The sequence below is a fragment of the Salvia hispanica genome, chromosome 6, assembly GCF_023119035.1.
Source record: "Salvia hispanica cultivar TCC Black 2014 chromosome 6, UniMelb_Shisp_WGS_1.0, whole genome shotgun sequence".
Taxonomy (NCBI): domain Eukaryota; kingdom Viridiplantae; phylum Streptophyta; class Magnoliopsida; order Lamiales; family Lamiaceae; genus Salvia; species Salvia hispanica.
This window is the reverse complement of record NC_062970.1, coordinates 7,348,483-7,367,074: the sequence shown is the minus strand read 5'-3', so window position 1 is coordinate 7,367,074 and position 18,592 is coordinate 7,348,483. Positions and strand designations below refer to the sequence as shown.

Here is an 18,592-nt window from a genome sequence, read left to right as displayed (position 1 = left end):
TTCGCACGTGGCTCGCGTTCAGCTATGTACGCGTGTGAATTTGATGTACCCAGGGGTATAATGGGAAATATGCACATTACTCTCATTTTAACGACCGGATCCCTGCTGTGGAATTGATACGTCGCCGTTTTGTCTCAAAATTTTTTTTAGTACAAACTTAACTCTTTCCAAATAGCAATACATAATTAGATACCGCACTAAGTCACTAACTAACTAATCCATATTTTATTTTAACAAAAAAATTATCAAATGTTAGAAAGTCGTTATGTATTTAAATTTATAAATCTCATTTGTACTATTACACTAAAAGTTAATTTTAAAAAATAATTGAAACTCCCTTAGTATTATTCTTTAAATTATTTTTGGAGTAATTTAAGAGATAATTGTCATTTTTTTTATTGACTTCTTGATGCTCTCATAAATTTCAAAATTAAAATATAAATCATAATTTTTAATTTTTTCATAATGCATAAAATTGAAGTTATATTCCTTCCGTCCCAACTAAGTTGAGTCGTATTCCATTTTGAAATGTCTTAATTAAGTTGAGTCATTTTATTTTTTGACAAAAAATAAAACATCACTCACTCATACTTTATTCTATCAGTTAATTTACTCTATCTTTATCTTTCTTACTTTAATTTTGGATTATGAAATTAACTTTACCATCATGAGATAATTGAAAAAACTGAAATGTTAGTGTATTAATTAAAGTGTTAAAGACTTAAAGTTATGAAATTGGTCATAAGTCAACGAATAACTATAATTTAATAACCATTATCATTAAATTTTAAATATAAAATGAGTTTTCAAATTTGATACTTTTTTAGTCCAAAACAAATTATAGAAAAAAAATTAATTACTAAAAATGAATATCAACAAATTATTAGTACTTTATATAAGTAAATTCACTGATCAATAAATTTGTAAACAATTCTAATTTTATAAGCGGTGTGGATGGTGGAGTAGTGCAATATGTATGTACGAATATAAAATTTGAAACAAAACGTAGACGTATTACTACCACAGCAGAGTAGGGAATCCAGCCCTAACGCATAGGTAAACTTTTCAGTCTTAAAATGTTTTTGAAGAAACTACAAAATTCGCTAGACGTGAACTGCAGAATTTGCTACTGGTATAGTTTTCATAGCGAGCACTTCTTTAATTTTTGTGTGTTTTCCATATATTCAGTTTTCTTATTGGATACTTTGTTAATTTAGAATGTTCTTAATTATTTGTAATGTTTCAGCAAATTCTTGAAATCAGATTATTAGTGCATTTCGCTTTCAATTTACTTCCGATTATTTTTTTCCCGTGGTTGTGTGGAGCTAGAAATCTCTTGTGACAGATTAGGCTCAGTTTTCGTTTACTGAAATTAGGGACTCGACTATTCATTAAATTAGGGCTCGAATTGCAAATTGATATGCTAGGGTTCTAAATACTGAGTAGTCTGAATAAAGAGTGCTCATATTTTTGCTTCATTTTACTTTATTGCTGATTGTTACTGACTATTTGGATGTGAAATGATGGGAGTATTTCTTGCTTTATGCATCTGAAGCTGCAAGTCCAGCTCGAATAACAGTTGCCAAAAAAATTGGCAAGCCAATCGAATTTTGCAGCCAAGCTTGAGCCTGCTAGTAATCAGCTTGGTTTAGTTCGTGCATAGCCTAAGCCTACTTATACTCGATTTATGATTGATCCCATTCTCCGATTTCTAAAGGTGGCATTTCTTCGAGTATGCGTGCTGCAAATGTTGGTATAATTGATAACAATCTAGTGTCAAGATAACTTAAAGAGACACCATGTGTTTCTATTAAAGAGAGTCAAGAGACCCACATGTTTCTGTTTTCTAAAGCATTTTGTTTGTAGTTGAGCCATTATAAATCAAACAACTCAAAAATGAGTTTTGGGTCATAAAGAGTGGGATGGAAGGGCTATTAACAAGGTAGAGTTATATGGTTTGTTCAACCTAGGTTGCCACTAATCAATGTACTTGCAGTCTTCAATTAGATCAAAGAATGTGTTCAATGAGTTTTGAAATTTTTAAGATATAGATCGTAAAATTTTGTTGGGAAATGGAAATTCCAATGCAGGTATAACTATATGTGTGTGTGTGTGTGACGTTTGCTTTGGTTGTCTTAGTATTTATTTTACTGGTTGTGAAGAACTAAAGAAATGACACCTGGTCTGTTTCAATACCTTGAGATTTTGTTTTGGTGGGTGCTAATTATGATTTGGAATTGGAGACTCAATCTGGATAAAGTTTAGTGTATATCAGCTTAGTTTCTGTTAGGTTATATGATCCATTTTTGCATATTGTTTACGTTATATGCTTTTCTGTAAAAGCCTCAAGGGAAGTGTAAAAAATTCAATCAAGGTATAGATCTTCTTGTGAAATGAGTTGGGTGGTGAAGGTCTATGACGGGATGTCGTTTCGGTTTTGGGTGTTTTTTTTAGAAATCATTACGTTTCTGTTGTTCAAGGAGCTCTTATGGAATGGGTTAATACTGTTGTTAGTTGGGTAGCTGTAGCTCGATGTTTGGCCTAGCTTTTTGTATGCTTTAAGGTAGCCATAACAAATTTGGGATTTTTTTCAAATTTAATTTTGGGGTCTTTTCAGATCCAGCTGGAATGTTGGATAACCATAAACTATAAAGTATTTTTCCTGTCTTAATCAGATTTCTGAGGAAGAAATGTTTAGTGTTGAGTTATTCTAATTTTTTGAATTATTCTTTTTTTCCAGGGAAAGCTAGAAAAGAAACTTTCGGCCTTGTGAAAGGGTCATTTACTGACATGGACCCACCGGAAAAATCCAGCTCGAGTCCGGGCTCAAGCAAACCACTCTCACGGCCACCAGAATTACATCAAAGTGATGCAGATGAGGACGATGAGAATGTCAAGCAACTTGGAGAATGCTCCTCTGTGTACTTAGCTCTACAGGTATGTGTGTGTGTGTGGCAGCTTAAACCCAATAACCATCCTTAAATACTTATGTTCGAGTTATTTTTGCAGGATTGTCTTGTCAATTCCAACAGGAATTGGAAATCTTGTCAAAAAGGTATCATTATTTGTAGTTATTTTTCAGCAAAACTGTTGCCAGTCTATGTTTTAGTTAAGTGAAACTCTGATGCAGTGTTTCTCTTGGTATCTTTGGCTATTGTTTTAGTCTTTATTTTTTTTTGTTGCAGAAGTTCAACTCCTAAAAGCATGCAATGGTGGAAGAAATAACTGAGCAGGTGCTGATGGTGTTCGATTTCTTAGACTAAATAATAGAGATATGGAATATATGGAAAGCCAAGATTGTATCTTTGTTAAAGAAAAACTTTTTGGTTGGCTTGACCGTTTATTTAATAACTGAAATCATGTTTGGTTACTCTTTCCTTACACAGCAATACTCTCTCTCGCTCTCTCCTTCCCATGTTCACTATCGGCAAGAGGCTGCCGCTTTAAGAACTCAGAGCCCTCCTCCCTCAAAGTCACTTACAACAGCCCAGTTAAGAGTTAAGAAGATGAATGCCGTCGCCAAGCATAGTTGCAGCCTTTCCAAGTGATTTTATAACATGATTTGATGAATGGCAAGTACTGGCAAAATAACATAGTACGAGAGTAACAGCAGTTGTCAAGGGCCTGTGTTTTTTTTAACAATTTATTCTATCTATCTGAATCAAATGGATTTCGAGAGCTTTCAGTTATGGTCATCAATGGCTTCTAAACACATGTATATTGCAATTCCAGAAAAAATCCAAGAGGCAAATGAAATAATGCTTCCAAATCAATAAGGCTCAAATAGATTAGTGGTAGATGACAGCAGTTGCTATTTGGACATTTACTTTCTAGCATTTACTAACACGTAGAACCAATGCTATAGGACTTGGATAAGAATAATTTACATTTCTCACAATCAGCCAAAACATTTCCCCGACTAACCAAAGCAAATCTGGTATTAAGAATGAAGAAAGCCAGTGATTTTATACAGTATTCAAGTCTTTAATGTGTACAATGATCATTGTTATATCATCCGTTCGACTTTCATGCTCTAACCACAGCTTGGACGATTCACCGGTAATGGCAGAGCAAGCTTCTCTCGGATCCGTATATTTGTCAACCTGCACGGATGGGATAGACAGGCGAACATCATATAATAGACCAACAACCACTCTAGTCAGCTGTTTACGTCTCTAATTACAGTAGCAGCCATCACGATGCAACTAACACTATAAGTTCAATTGCAATAATCCATTATAGAAATTAAAACCAGATTCATCTGATATTAATCCTTTACTCTACAAGCCATAGCAATCAAATATTTTCATTTTCCAGATTATGTTAAAAAAAAAATGTCCCACCTATTGGTAACTATAGGATACATAATCTAGTTAGTAGTTGCTATGTATCCAGCATGCCAAGAATGAATGAGTGTGAAATGCTATTAGATGTAAAACCAACATTTTGTAGGAAAAAGCAGAGGTGACATATTTCATTTACGAAAAAATCAAAACGTTTAACTGCACACGCATTAATTGGTCGCGACGCATAATAATATACTCCGAGTGGCTGTAAGCAAAGGCTAAAACAAGTAGTATTATGTAAAGATTTCTCAAACAGAGCCTAGTGTTTTGCATATATGACTGTAAAGATGGCATGTTTTGGCAATCAATAGACTTCGATATTATGATGCAGATCAACAATGAGAAATAAGTGGCAAAGCTATATACAGCAGCAGCATACCATGTCAACAATTGTCTGGCTGGATAGGAATTCAAAAACTCCATCACTCGCAACGACAAAGAAAGGATGGCTAGACGATGTAAGCTGCAGTGTAGCAACCTCTGGATCAGCAATAACACCTATCTTCTCCGCCATGTTATCACCAACACTCCGTGTGAATGCAGTCCCAGGATACATCCCATTCTGCACCCACAGCCTCGGAGGATCATTCCCATCGGTCTCCTCATCCCCCCACGACTGAATCCTAGGATCCTTAAGCCCTTCCACCTGATCAACGCTCAAAACCCGAGCCCCGCACAGCTTCACCCTCTCGCACTCATCCTTCCTAAACGGTGTCTGGTCATACGACAAATCATGTGCAACGACCTGATCCCCTTCCCTAACAGCCAAAACTGCCCTTGAATCACCCACGTTCGCCACATACAACTTATCCCCAATCACAAGAGCAGTAATGGCTGTAGTGCCACTCATCGAATCATCAAACTCACTATCGTGAAGCGCCTCATTAGTCGCTAGAAAAGCATTGCTATAAGCCCTAACCGGATCATCCAACAATGCAGCATCATTCGACAACATCTCAACGAGCCTATCCCTAACGAAATTCGAGCACTGCGTGCCACACAAACCATGACCATCAAACACACCAAAGAAGTGCACATTGGGATTACCCTGAATATTAGTCCTCACACAAAAACTATCTTGGTTTTCCTTATCAGGGGTTTCAGGATAATAACCACGCTGGCTAATCACAGAGTAAGACAGCTTGAAATCATGAGAAGGAACGTCAACAACATCAAGAAACGAACTTGCAACAACATGAGCATTCTGACCCTCCTCGTTTTCTCCGTCAGACGATGCCGCGTAATTCCGGCAGCATTTCGACTGAATACAACCCATTTTCCACCGGAAAGCCCTGATAAAAACTTAGGCTTGAAGAGGGCAACTAAACCCACAAATAAAAATCAAGACTTTTGGAAGAAATTCAAAAGAGTTTCCCGCATATTTAGAGAGAAACCCCCAAATGGCAGTTTCTTAGAATTGAATTAGCTTGAATTGTTAAGCTAACGGAAAAGAAGGGTTCTGACCAATATAGAATTAATATTTTTCAAAGCGGAGAAAATCTCCCAATCAAGAACCAATCAACAAGAAATGATCGGAGAGAGAAAGAATTGTTTTGAGTTGACAAGGTGAAGAAGACCCGTGCTTGCAGAAAAAGGGCAATAGTGTAAGAAATAAGAATCAAATCAACCTTAATTTAGAGCACTCCCAATGGTCTCCCTTATTTCTCCCTAACTCCTGCCACATCAGCGCCACATCAAGACCAAAATTTATCCCCAGTTTTTAGCCAACTTTTAGCCAACCTCTGCAATGGTTTCTCCCTTATTTCTCCCTAACTCAACATTTCATTTTTTCATCATCACTAATTTAATTATTTTATTTTAATATATAATAAAGCTAGCTTATTTAATTTATAAGTACAAAACAAATAATAGTAATAAAGTTCGTTGTATTAAACACATCTCCCAGTGGGCATCGTCGTCTTGGAAAAAACGGGCCATTCGGGTGATGCCTTCCCCGGAAAGACCCCCTGTTATGCACATTGCCATTGGCCGTGAATTCGATGGAGGGGGCCCCCCCGGGGGGGGGCCCCCGTTGGAAAAAAGGGGGGAGGTTTAGAACATTTAGTGTTGTTCCCGGCTATACCCAAAAAAAGCATGCCAAATCCAAAGCCGTTGGGGGCCGAAAGCGGGTTAAAAATGATGGTGGGGGCGTACCCTTTTAGCCCAAAGGGAAGGGCCCGCCACGCGGTTGGGGGGTTCTTCCCCCTTCCCCTTGCATACATGCTTTTCCGAGCATCCCCCCAAAACCGTGGGCCTCCTGCCAATCCCCCAGGAAGGCCCCAATAGGCGTCCCCCCCCGGCCAAAATGTGCTCCCCAAAAATCCCTTCGCCCCCGACGAAATTCTTGGGCACCCCCTTGCCGTCGTCTCGCCGCGGTGCATACTCATCGGGAAAATATTTAATAAAGATGGAGAGAAAAAAAGATTGAAAATTTGTGTGAATGAAGTTTGTGGGTGATGAATGGAGGAAGAGGATGAAATATTTATAGGGGTGGAATTTAGAATATGACCGTTGAAGGAAAAAAAAAAAAAAAAAATTTGATCATCGCCGGATTATCGCCGAACAGCTCCCCACAGTGGCCGGCGATGATCCGGCGATTTTTCGGCGTTAAAACGCCGCTTGGCGTAAATTCGGTAGGAAATTCGCCGAAAAATCGCCGACTCACTCCCAATGGCCGGCGATAAGTCGGCGATATCCGGCGAAAAATCGCCGGATTATCGCCGTCGCCATTGGGAGTGCTCTTACAAGCAAAAGGCACCAATTTTATTCAGTTTTATTTTGTGCTTATCGCAGCAAACATAAATTGCTAAGTTATCAGTGAAATGAGAATTGAAGGAAGAGAAGGTGGTGGGGCTTGTGCAGAAAGAGAATGTGGTTTTTGCTTTGCCTCAGATATCAAAATCAATGGACATTACAACATGTATTTCAAGATTTTTAGTTTACTGATTAATACAGTACTTCTATTAAATTACTCTGCGGCTTATTCTTCAGAATTTAAATTTAAAATCGAAATTTTTTGGAGGTTAGTGTACATGCTCAAATTTAAAATGAAATTAAGGATTTTATGTGTATTTATTATATCTCTAATCATTTATATCAAATTCAAATTTATTTTGGTAAATATCACATTAAATAGAAATTTTTTATCATTCATATTTTGAATTATTTTTTATTTTACATTTTATATTTTTAGATCGCCATTTTTCAAACTTTGAATTGTATCTCAACAAAAAGTCAGTAGCTCGTGATTTTGCTAGGCATCTATTAGGTGGAGGACTTGTGTTTTACATCGTGGCTGATGGCTGTGGTCTTGATCGTTGATTTTAATTGATTGTTTTATACATATAATAGTGTTGTCCTAAGTCAAAATGATTATGGGGATATAAAATTAAGACGAATCTTATTTTATATACTGGAGTGAACTGAATAAAAGGGCCCTAACTTTTCAGCTTGTTGCACTATTGACCCCTAACAAAAAAAATCCCACCATATGGATCTAACAAAATATAAAATCACAAACCAGGTTTTTTCGGACAATAACATCCTTATGCCCTGAAAGGGTATTCTCGCCTATTTACCGACGCCGCCTGTGTAGAGCTGTCTGCATACACCTGCAACATGCAGTTTGACTGACATCCACCCAATGATGTGACTGAAATGTCATGTCTTCCCTCCTCTCTCTCCCTTGAAAATAGACAGAAGTTTGGCGTCCCACAAGCTACCTAGTGTGTACCTGAATTGATATTCTATAAAAATTAAATCACATATTTTTTACTTCCCTCCTATTCACTTTCACTTGTAGTCATTTTCGCTCTCTCATCCTACTCCACTCCCGTTTGGTGCTGTGATTTTAGACTTTATATGTTATATTTGTTTGTTTAATTTTGCTATTTATATAATTTTCTAATAACCCTAACAGAGGAGCATCCTGAGAGGTTTTCCGAATAGGAGAGGACGACGGAGGTGGAATTGGCGACGTGCTTCCTCAAGGAAGGGTGGAATAACAAGCGATCGAAATTGGAATCGCCGGAGAAGAAGTCGTCGTTGAGGGTTCCAACGCGGGAGAGGTGGAGGAAGGCACGGCGGCGACTGCGGAGCGGGGGTGGTGGTTGTGGTGGAGATGGGAGGAGGCGGAGAAATCGAGGAGGGAGAGGAGGGATTTCAAGGAGGGGCCGTTGTCGATGAGGGAGGAGAGGTAATAGAAGGCGCTTTGGACATTGGAGCGGAAGGTGAGGAGGAGAGAGGAGAGGAAGACGAAGGTGAGGAGGTGGGAATAGAACAATGATGAGGAGTGGCGGAGGATTTGCGCGGTGGTGGTGTGGCAGAGGAGCGGCGGCGGATCGCGGTGGCCGTCCATGGCGGAGGAGGGTTTCTGGATTTGGGGACTTTCGATCTTCAATTTGGGGATTTTGAAATTAAAACAAAAACAAAAGAAAATAGGTAGCTCACTATCTCTCTCTAAAGAGCTTGATTTGCTTTAGTTGGAATTTTATACTAGTAAAATAAATGTTGATTTGTTTTTTTTTCCTTTTTGGAAATAATATATTTCTATTAATTGTGACAATACTAGTATTATGGTTGCTTATTTTAAATAATTTTAGCTGTTGTTGGTAGTTAATGGATTGACATTTGAGAATGTCGAGGTCTTACTTTAGCTAAAAATATTAAAATAAGAATATTAGTAGGTTTTTGACTGATAATTATTATTGTACTATAAAATAATGAATTAATTTGTGAGAGGGCAAAGGTTTTGCTGGCAAATTTTTATATAGCAAGACAACAAATTCAAATTCAAGTCACTATTAACGCATAAATTAATGATTTTCATATTTCGATGGAAACAGGTAGGTGATTCAAATAGCTTGTTTGATTTTTGACATCTCTTACACATCAGCTTGTAGTCAAAGTGTAGGTTTGCAGAATTCTGCAGGTTTGAAGGATAACTAGACTAAATTGTCCTTCAAGCCATATTTGGGCATTTTCGTCCGAAAAATGGCAAAATGTGCAAAGTTTGTGATTTTATATTTTGTCAGACCCCTATGGTGGGATTTTTTTTGTTAGGGATCAACGGTGCAACAAGCCAAAAAGTTAGGGCCCTTTTATGCAGTTCACTCTATATACCAAGCTATTATCTTATAAGTACAGATTGATTAACTTATTCAAATAATAATATTTTTTCTGATAAAATGGTACTACTATGAACCAAAAAAAGAGTAGAATAACATCTGAGCTAGGGAAATAAGACAATGTCCACATTTAGATCTACTTATCTACATTGAATTGCTAAGATATTGAATCTTGACGTACTTAACGAAGTTTCTTAGGGTTTTCCAGTGTCAAACTTGTTAACTTTGTTGTCCCCAAAAGCATCTATATGTGGTTAGATTTAAGGGTCAAGTACTACTGTTCCACATGTTATTGCATGCCTTCTGTCTTCTGGTGCTATGCAACTTTCCATAGATGTGGTTAGATTTAAGGGTCAAGTACTACTGTTCCACATGTTATTGCATGCCTTCTGTCTTCTGGTGCTATGCAACTTTCCTTGATATGAGAATCGCTCCTCGTGTGAGTTGGCAAAAGCAGTAGAGAGGTTAATAATGTTTGAGGCCGGCCAAAAGCCTCGAGTTCGAGTCTTCCGTGGCGCGGCCTTTAAATTTATGCTCATTTAACCAATTAAAAAAATAAAATTCTCTCCACAAAGAAGCTTTTGGCATCCTCGTGTATATATATATGCTTCACCCGCAATGGAAGATACTCTCTCTCTCTCTCACTTTCATGCTAACTTGTTTCTTGTCACTAGTACATCTCGTGCAAGGAACGCCAACTTGTTCGTTGTTACAAGTATACATGCAAAATTGATAAAATTGGAAAGAGTTGAAGAAAACACTTGTTAGTGAAGAATATGGTCTACAAATATCTCATTAAAGAAATTTAACAAAAGTAAAATAAGACAAATTTTTATGGACAATCTAAACTAGCAAAAAAAAAAAAAAAAAAAACAAATAAGTGGAGTATTATTTTAATTGAAATTATTTTTATTTTTATATCATCAGTTTCTTATTTCTCCCCTTTTAATTTACACTTGCTAGTATCAGACATGGCCACGGTTCAAAAACCGCCGGTTCCGGTTCGTCGAATGCTTGAACCGTAACCGGCCCGGATACCAGTTATCCGGTTCCGGTTTAACCGCCGGTTCCGGTTACTAACCGCCGTTTTTTTAGCGGTTCCGACGGTTCTGGGCCGATTCCGGTTCTTATTTTTTTTATTTAAATCTTATTAAAACTTTTAAATTCTATAGTAAAATCCAAAGAGACTTTGAAAACGGTCGAAAACCGCCGGTTTTCTGACCGAACCGCCGGTTTGTGTCAGAAAATCGCCGGTTTCTGACCGAAAACCGGCGGTTTCCGACACCTTTTCAGACCCTACGCTGCAACCCTACGCCTACGCCTGCAACCCTAGCCCTGAACCGTCGGGAACCGGCGGTTTTGTGTCAGAAACCGGCGGTTTTCCAACACAAACCGGCATTTTTTCGACTGTTTTCAGCCCTACGCCTGCAACCTTAGGAACCTACCGGCGACGGCTACATTTTCCCGGTTAACCTCGGTTAACCGCCGGTTCCGGTTTTATATTTTTTGAACCGTAACCGGCCCGTTATAAACCCTAAACCGGATTTCGAACCGGGACCGTCGTCCGATTCCGACCCGCCGGTTGGGAACCGGCGGTCCGGTTGGGTTTGGCCACCTCTAGGCCTAGTATACTCCTTTTTAGCTTTAAAAAAGGTTAGGTGTTTTCACATAACTGCGCATGCACAAATTGATCACGGCATTGGGCTTGGGCTTTCTCCGTTAGCTCACCCGATAGCTAGCCCATATATAGGCCCAAATGGTAACAAGAGAGTAGAGTACCCAATTTGTAAAACGGTTAAGAGTATTAGTTAGAAATAGATGCTACTACTACTTTTTATTAATCATTTTATGCGCATGCCTTCGATTATTCATATTGAAAAACTGCAGGCCATTTTTTATTTAATCATGTTTTATTCTACTATACAATGTTTGACCTTTAATAATAAACTATTATAATTATAAATTATACGAAGACCAAATGTCTATAATACTAGTCAACAGAATATGTTCTTATTCGATTTTCAATCGATATCAAACTTCAGTGATCTCTTTGACTATTTAATCATCTTCTTTACAAATAATTTTCAACTTACTCTTTAAAAATTATGATTAAAAGTTTCCTTTGTCCTCAATTATTAATTTTGTATAATTATAAATAAAATTATTTCTCTATTATTTTTTGGCATTCATAATTTATTAATTTATCCAATACAATAATCAATGCATCAATCCAAACACAATCCAAATATATACATAATTGTTAGAATGAAAGAAAATAAATTTGAATTATGTTAAAGAAATATATAGACATTATGTGATATAAATATCTAAACATTATCTAAATTTAATATATTATATAGTAGAAATTTAGATACTTATCTTGATTTTAATAGAAAAAAATCTAGACTTTTACATGGAATATAAAAAAAAATAGAATAGAAAATTCTAGAATATATATGAAAAATACCTTTATATGAGTGTGAACTAATGAAGGGTTGATATGAAATAAACAACTAAAGCAATGAATTATATCAAACTAATGATGAACCAAAAAATAAGTTTACAATAAAATAAAAACATTAACTAAACATGTACATGTTGAACTAAACACATGTAAGCATTAAACTAATTTGCATTTGTGCTTAAACAAAAAAATAAGTTTACAACAAAATCACAATTAACTACAAAGTGAACTAATGAGATCCCTTAGGATGAACTCGAATTACACAGGACACCAATGAGATCCCTATGAGCTATAATTTCTTTCTGTGTGATCGATAATATAACACCTTTTCGAATGTATTACTTACTCTCTCTGATAACAATAGCAAGTACATTGAATATACAAATTATCGTTGTTATATACATATCTGGAACATAGAAATAAATCGGTGAAAATTGCGAAACAAAATTTGGAGTAAATATGGATGAAAATAGTAAGAAAGTTTTTAATTAAAATACCCTTATTCAGTTATTTCTTAATTGAATGTGTAAAATTATTTTATTCTTTAGATTAGCTTGGATGAATATGACGTGTGAGCAAAATTTATTCTCTAATTATACATTTAAAATATAGTTATGCACTGATAATTCATTACATTTATAAACAATATCTAGATATAGTTAAACTTCACCTTTCAAATAATTATTTCTCGAATAGTTTTTGGCATCATAATTTACTTAGTTCACTGAGCCACATCATTTTTAGGAATATATATAGTCAATGGTAGTAAATGGACTAGTCCTCTCCACGCCTAGCGGCTATGATAAAATTAAACTATGAAGAAGACAAAATTGAAAACCATTTGCGAAAGAGATGGTAGAAAGTTCATATAAACATGGAAAAATTACAACATATTTGGAGCACTTTTCAGAGATCCCTCCAACCCCACTAACTATGATAAATATACTCCAAATGTAAAAAAATTGTTCTAGGCGTGCCATATTTAAGTGGGGTGCAATATTATGATGAACCCAATACCATCTACTACAACCATTCCCACATCATCCTTATATCACTACAATTTTTCCATTTTAAATTTTTTTTTGAACATTTTTCTTCTAGATAAAGTCAACCCCACATTTGATTCTCATCATCCATGCAATGACATCAATTAGCATGCATAATCAATATTCATGTTTCCTAAATCCCACCACCCAACCCCTTAATTAAAAAAGGAGTAAAAGAGGAAAAAAAAGAAAAGAAAAAGAATTCCACCTAATCTTTTCATACACTCTTTAATTTACTCCTTTGAACTGATCATCTAGCCACCTCCCTCCACCGCCTACTTCCGGCGAGTCGTAAACGTTTGAAAAACGACGGTTCCGGCATCCGGGAACTCGTCGGCCGCCCGGCTCCTGACCCTCAGCCCTAACGGCTCGAGGGCCTTCGCCACCCCTCTCCACGCCTCCTCCCGCCCGGTGGTGGACACCGACATCGCCCCCGGGCGGAAGACCTTGACCACCTTCTGCAGCGCCTCGACAAACTCCTCCCGGCTTCCGTAGACCGACTCGAAGCTGGCGTAGCTGAACCCGTCCTCGGGGGTGACGTGGACAGTCGAGTAGCGGCTGCCGTCGATCCCGTTCATGGAGTAGCCGCACGGGTCGAATGCGTAGTCGCAGATGAGCGCGTTCCGGTTCACGCTCCTGATCCCGGTGGCGTCCGTCATCTCCGCCCCGGCCGAGTCCCCGGTCCTGGCGTCGTTGAAGCGGCGGAAGAAGTTCCTGGCCAGGACCCGGTCGAGGTCGGTCATGCAAATCTCTACTGTGAATAGACCATTATCCTTATAATTGTCTGCGGTTGTATAACCGCAGGCGGTGAAGACGTGCCATTTGTGGGGGGATTTGGAGGTGATGACGGCGGCCTTTTTGATGGAGAGGTGTTTGGGGAGATTGTCCTCGAGGTAGAGGACTTCGTCTTTGAAGGAGGAGTGGGGGTAGGGCTGGGCGGAGGGGAAGATGAAGGAGCCGCGGGTGTACCTGCAGGCGCGGATGGTGAGGCCCAGGGTGGACGCGTGGTCCACCAATGGGCGGACGGATTGGAGGAGCTGGGTGGTCCCACATGTCTTGATGATGATCTTTGTGGGGTACACGAACAGGCTTGACTCTGACAGTACGTATGAGTCAAAGTGCGTGTTCCCCACGGCTGAGACCACCGTGCACTGCACTGCGTGCAGGACTTTCTCGATTTTGGAGAAGTCCAGGCGGCGGAGGCCCTTCTTCTCGGGCGCGCCGGAGAAGCGGAGCTCGAGCCGCTTCTCGAACCCTTCGAACCCCGAGGCTGCCATTGGATCGATCAAGAATTGAATTGATGTGTGTGTTTTGAAGAAGGGAGAGTATTGATCATGTGATACAGGAGAGTGAGTGTATATATATAGTTGGGGGGTGAAGGGGAAGAGAGAGTGAAGAGGGGGTCATGCGGGTGAGGCAACCAAAAGAGAATGATTGCAGGCATAATGAGTGCAAGATGATGGTTATTTTTGAGATTTTGTAATATCTTTTTCAAGACAATAACATGAATCTAATTTTATCCCCACGCCTACCCTGTTTTATGTATTTATATATTATGTATGTCTTGATTGAGATAATACTAATGGAGGTGGGTGTATAGTCTAAGTAGTTAGTAGTAGAATATTAATCAAATTTTGATAGTACTACAAAACAATGAGATATGGTGGGGAAAGTGCCAAAAAATATTCGAGTTTAGGCATAATTTCATGCTGCTCAAAAGGTGCACCACTACTGAGCAGAGCGCTTCACAACATTTCTAACGAGTTATCATTTGAAATCTGAACTAGCCATGCAAATTACTACCTAGCTAATGATTCAATATACATATATTTTTATTTCTGAATATTAATTCGAGGGTTGTTCTGAAAATAATACTGTAGGAAAAGTGATATTGGTGTTGATGTTTTTGTATAATAGAAGAAGAAGTGTAAAGTGAAGGGATGTAGATGATTGAATAGGGGCAAAATGATAATAGTAATATTTAGAGGAAAAGACATAATAATAGAGTTAGATGGTTCAAATGCATGATAATAATTATGAGAGTTCCTAAGCGGAGGCAGGCCTATTTCCTTGTATGGAATGCTCTCAAGTGCCCACATCCCGCCATCACTATAAACACACACACAATTTTTGGATTTTGCTTCAAGATTTCTCAAAATTGGGAATACTCTTATTTTTAATATTTATATTATACCACAGGCCAGTTGTCTGCACTTCACTTATTGGGAAATTCTACAAGTATACATCTACATTGTGCCGACAGATTACCATGATTAAATTCAATTTTTTCAGTTTAGTACTATTAATGCAAACTCAAAAATAAGTTTGTTAAGTAAGCTATGAGGTAACCAAAGTATTGAGGGGACATGAACTTTACAGTCAATCTTGACTTCCTAATTACAATCAGTTACTTACAGTGAAGCATTAGATTCAAATTTCTCTAGTTATGCTAGCAATATTATATATCTACTTTTGTGCAAGTAACTTAAAAAGATCCGAAATGGAATATAGAGCAAGTAGCTTGTAATGGAGGGAGTATATATTTATCAAAATTAATTTAGGATTATATATACGAGCATTGCACCTACCATTCAGCTATATATGAACAACATTTTACTATTAAAAATGAGGAGATATACAGTTTCGATTATTCCCCTTTCCCATTTGGTCATTTGGGACGTAATTGATCCGTGGCTTGCTTTATAATTAAGATCAACAAAAGAGATATTTTATGTTATAAATTACTTAATTAGTTAACACAATAGGTCTTTGTTATGATTAGTACATGTTGACAGTGATGATTTAAACTCAATTCCCCTAGCTTTTAAACTTTTATAAGTAATTATTGTGATAGAAAAAAATTAATTGTCAATTGATTTTAACTTGTGAGTAGTAAGTTTTGTTCTTCTAGTGTCTACCCAACAACTTACAGACATATACTTGCACATTGATGGCATAAAACCAAAGTATTAGTATCTTAATTATTGTTTCCAATTCAAGAAAGATAATGAAGGCTAATACAAAGCTAGAGTGTCTATGTATCCACCAAAAGTTTTACCCTTAGCTTTTAAGCTACTTTTAGTTCTAACTGTTAAAGAGTACTTACCTTAATCATACGAGAAGAAAGATAATCTTCATCGACTTGACAGAGTCACAAGCTTATAATAACTGGTAATTTTATCATTATATGTATGTATATGTATCATTTTATATAAGAACATATCACTTTAGGAAGATTAAACGCACTAAGATCATCTCCATCTCCAAGGGTATACTAAAACCTAAAATAGGATAAGTATATTTTAGTTCCAACACTACTCAAAAATCAATCTCATTTTTGTTTTTTTAGAAAAAAATACCTATCTTTAGGTTTACACTAAACCAAAACCTAAAAGTTTTTCAAATTTTATGAGTAAAAAAGGCATAATATAAAAAATATTCTTTTAAGTTTGAGTTTGTGTAAATGCTTGGAGTAAAATCATATTTGATGTGATATTTACACTAAAATGAGTTTAAGTTTAGTGTAAATTATTGGAGATACTCGTAAAACGCTTCCCTACAAGTAGGAATAATTTGGGGTTTACTCCACCTAATCTGCGTGAGTGTGGTGTGAGTGTATATGACTAATTATGAGGTTGAAATTGTTAGAGTTTGTATACTAGAAATCACCTTTCGAGTGATTGAATACTGTTAAAACTCTTATTTTATTTTCCAAATGAATAAACAGATTATTTTTGTCATAATGTTGTTATGCTTTACATTTAATGGATGTTTATTGCATATTTAAATGTATAAGTAACTTAACAAAGTCTAAGTCTTTGTTTTAGTAGACCGGTTGTAGGCGTCGTTCACTTTAAGGTAACACGGTCAGTTCTAAACAAAGAAAAAGAATAATTTCACAACCTAGATAGGCTTAGACTACCTATCGTGAAAGGTTGCAATGTCAGTCCGATTATTTCTAAGCCTTACTGAAATAAGATGACATTGGTGTGGTATAGCACTGAATGGATCTAACAGCGAGACAGTCTTTATGCTATCTACTGAAAGACGAGGTCTCGTAAATTATTTCTCAATCAATGTACGTTAGCATTAAGCATACGGTATTGATTATGCACTACTTTGACTTACCAAATGGTGCGGGTTTTTCGCAACCCAATAAGCCTAGTATATGGGGTAGTGGTGATTAATATCTAGCGGTGCTAGGATTGCTATTATGTTGTATCGTGCGCGAGGTGAATCTCGTTTGATAACATCCTCAAGAGAAGCTTGAAATAAGGTTTTATTATTCGGAACCTAGCTAGTTGGAGTTTAATTACTCTATGAATAATAAATAAGATTTTCTTGCTGAGTCATCTCTTGGAATAAATAAGATATTAATTAATTAAGTCCATAGCAGACAATAATTAATTAATGGATGTTTCTATCTTAAGCGCGAGAAATAAATATAAAGTAATGGAAACCCGAAGTACTTATAATTTCGGATTTGGATGGGGAGTGCAATATTACTTATGTAGTGGCTGCTCGTAATATTCCAATTTTAAGCTTATATTAAATTGGGTTTAATTTAATTAGTAAAAAGCTAATTGGAGGAGCTCATATCCAAAGCCTTCTATAGATTCCTGTCTGAGCCCAATATGTGACTTATTATAAATAGGAGAATAAAGGAGACAGAAAATACACTTGTTTTTACTCTCAAATTTTCGGCCCCCCTACTCCTAGTAGAGGTCGAATTTTTCTCCTCCGTGAGAAAGGATTTCTGTCTTCTCTATTTAAGTCCTAGTGCACTTGGTGAGATCAGTCCACCCTGATATCAGTTCACAGTCCGAGAACCAGTCAGAAGATCTGTGGTTTTGTACTAAAAGATCTTCACGTGGAGAAGGCGCTAGCCATCTTCGATTCTTTAGAGAATCATCAAGGTATAATGGCTAAACCTTAGAAAAGCGTGTTTTAGGTTTCAATTAATTTAAAACATGTTATTATTTGAGTTATGAGCATGATACATGTGATAATTACGCGAATAGAATTTGTCTAAATAATCCGCTAAATAGATCTGAATTATTTGTTAATGATTTATGTGAGCGCTTCCGCTGCCAGTTCCTTCAGAAATTTCAAAATAAATGCATTTTGAATAATTTAATTCTTAATAACATATATGTCTTCAACTGCCAAAATTTGTATATTAAGGAATTGGGAAATTTTATTATCATTATCTCTTACTCCCTTCGTTCCATAGTAATAGAGTCATTTTGTAATTTTAGTACGCTTAATAGAGTCATTTTCCTTTTTAGTAAAAGTCAACACATTTTTACACACCTACTTTATTCTCTCTTACTTTATTCTCTCTCCATCTCTCTACCTTTTTCATTTTTCACTTTACTCTCCCTTTACTTAACACACCTTACACAATTTTTCTTAATCTCCGTGCTGAAAAAAAACGCCTCCATTACTATGGAACGGATGAAGTGTTATTTATTGTAAACTGAAAAGATTAAGAACTCGCATTAAGATAATTGGTAATATGAAAATTCTGACAATATTTCAAATGTAGGTTTAAATTCACATAGATGTTTGTGATAAAAAAAAGTTGCAAATTTTTTTCTCTTCTTTCCT

At 36.8% G+C, this 18,592-nt stretch overlaps 3 protein-coding genes across 6 annotated transcripts; 1 reads left to right on the top strand and 2 right to left on the bottom strand.

Moving 5' to 3' along the window:
* Nucleotides 1–936: 936 nt before the first annotated feature.
* LOC125196471 lies at nucleotides 937–3,681 on the top strand. Of its 4 annotated transcripts, XM_048094999.1 has the most exons (5): nucleotides 993–1,132; nucleotides 2,741–2,937; nucleotides 3,010–3,055; nucleotides 3,186–3,233; nucleotides 3,387–3,681. In XM_048094999.1, exons 2-4 carry the CDS (start codon nucleotides 2,791–2,793, stop codon nucleotides 3,227–3,229), a joined length of 237 nt encoding a protein of 78 aa, XP_047950956.1. In that variant the 5' UTR covers nucleotides 993–1,132; nucleotides 2,741–2,790; the 3' UTR covers nucleotides 3,230–3,233; nucleotides 3,387–3,681. The 4 variants fall into 4 exon arrangements, with proteins under 4 accessions (XP_047950957.1, XP_047950956.1, XP_047950955.1 ...); XM_048095000.1 differs by lacking the exon at nucleotides 3,387–3,681 and having other exon boundaries at nucleotides 937–1,056; nucleotides 3,186–3,370; XM_048094998.1 differs by lacking the exon at nucleotides 3,387–3,681 and having other exon boundaries at nucleotides 3,186–3,370.
* A 78-nt stretch (nucleotides 3,682–3,759) lies between these two features.
* On the bottom strand, nucleotides 3,760–5,920 carry LOC125196470 (probable protein phosphatase 2C 35). The gene is made up of 2 exons (XM_048094996.1): nucleotides 4,726–5,920; nucleotides 3,760–4,103 (listed from the first exon to the last, which is right to left on the bottom strand). The coding sequence occupies exons 1-2, from the start codon at nucleotides 5,620–5,622 to the stop codon at nucleotides 3,966–3,968; spliced, it is 1,035 nt and encodes a 344-aa protein (XP_047950953.1). The 5' UTR covers nucleotides 5,623–5,920; the 3' UTR covers nucleotides 3,760–3,965.
* Nucleotides 5,921–12,766: 6,846 nt separating this feature from the next.
* Nucleotides 12,767–14,467, bottom strand: LOC125193436 (S-adenosylmethionine decarboxylase proenzyme 4). Its single transcript, XM_048091225.1, has one exon. It carries the CDS (start codon nucleotides 14,257–14,259, stop codon nucleotides 13,258–13,260), a length of 1,002 nt encoding a protein of 333 aa, XP_047947182.1. The 5' UTR covers nucleotides 14,260–14,467; the 3' UTR covers nucleotides 12,767–13,257.
* Between the last annotated feature and the right edge of the window lie 4,125 nt (nucleotides 14,468–18,592).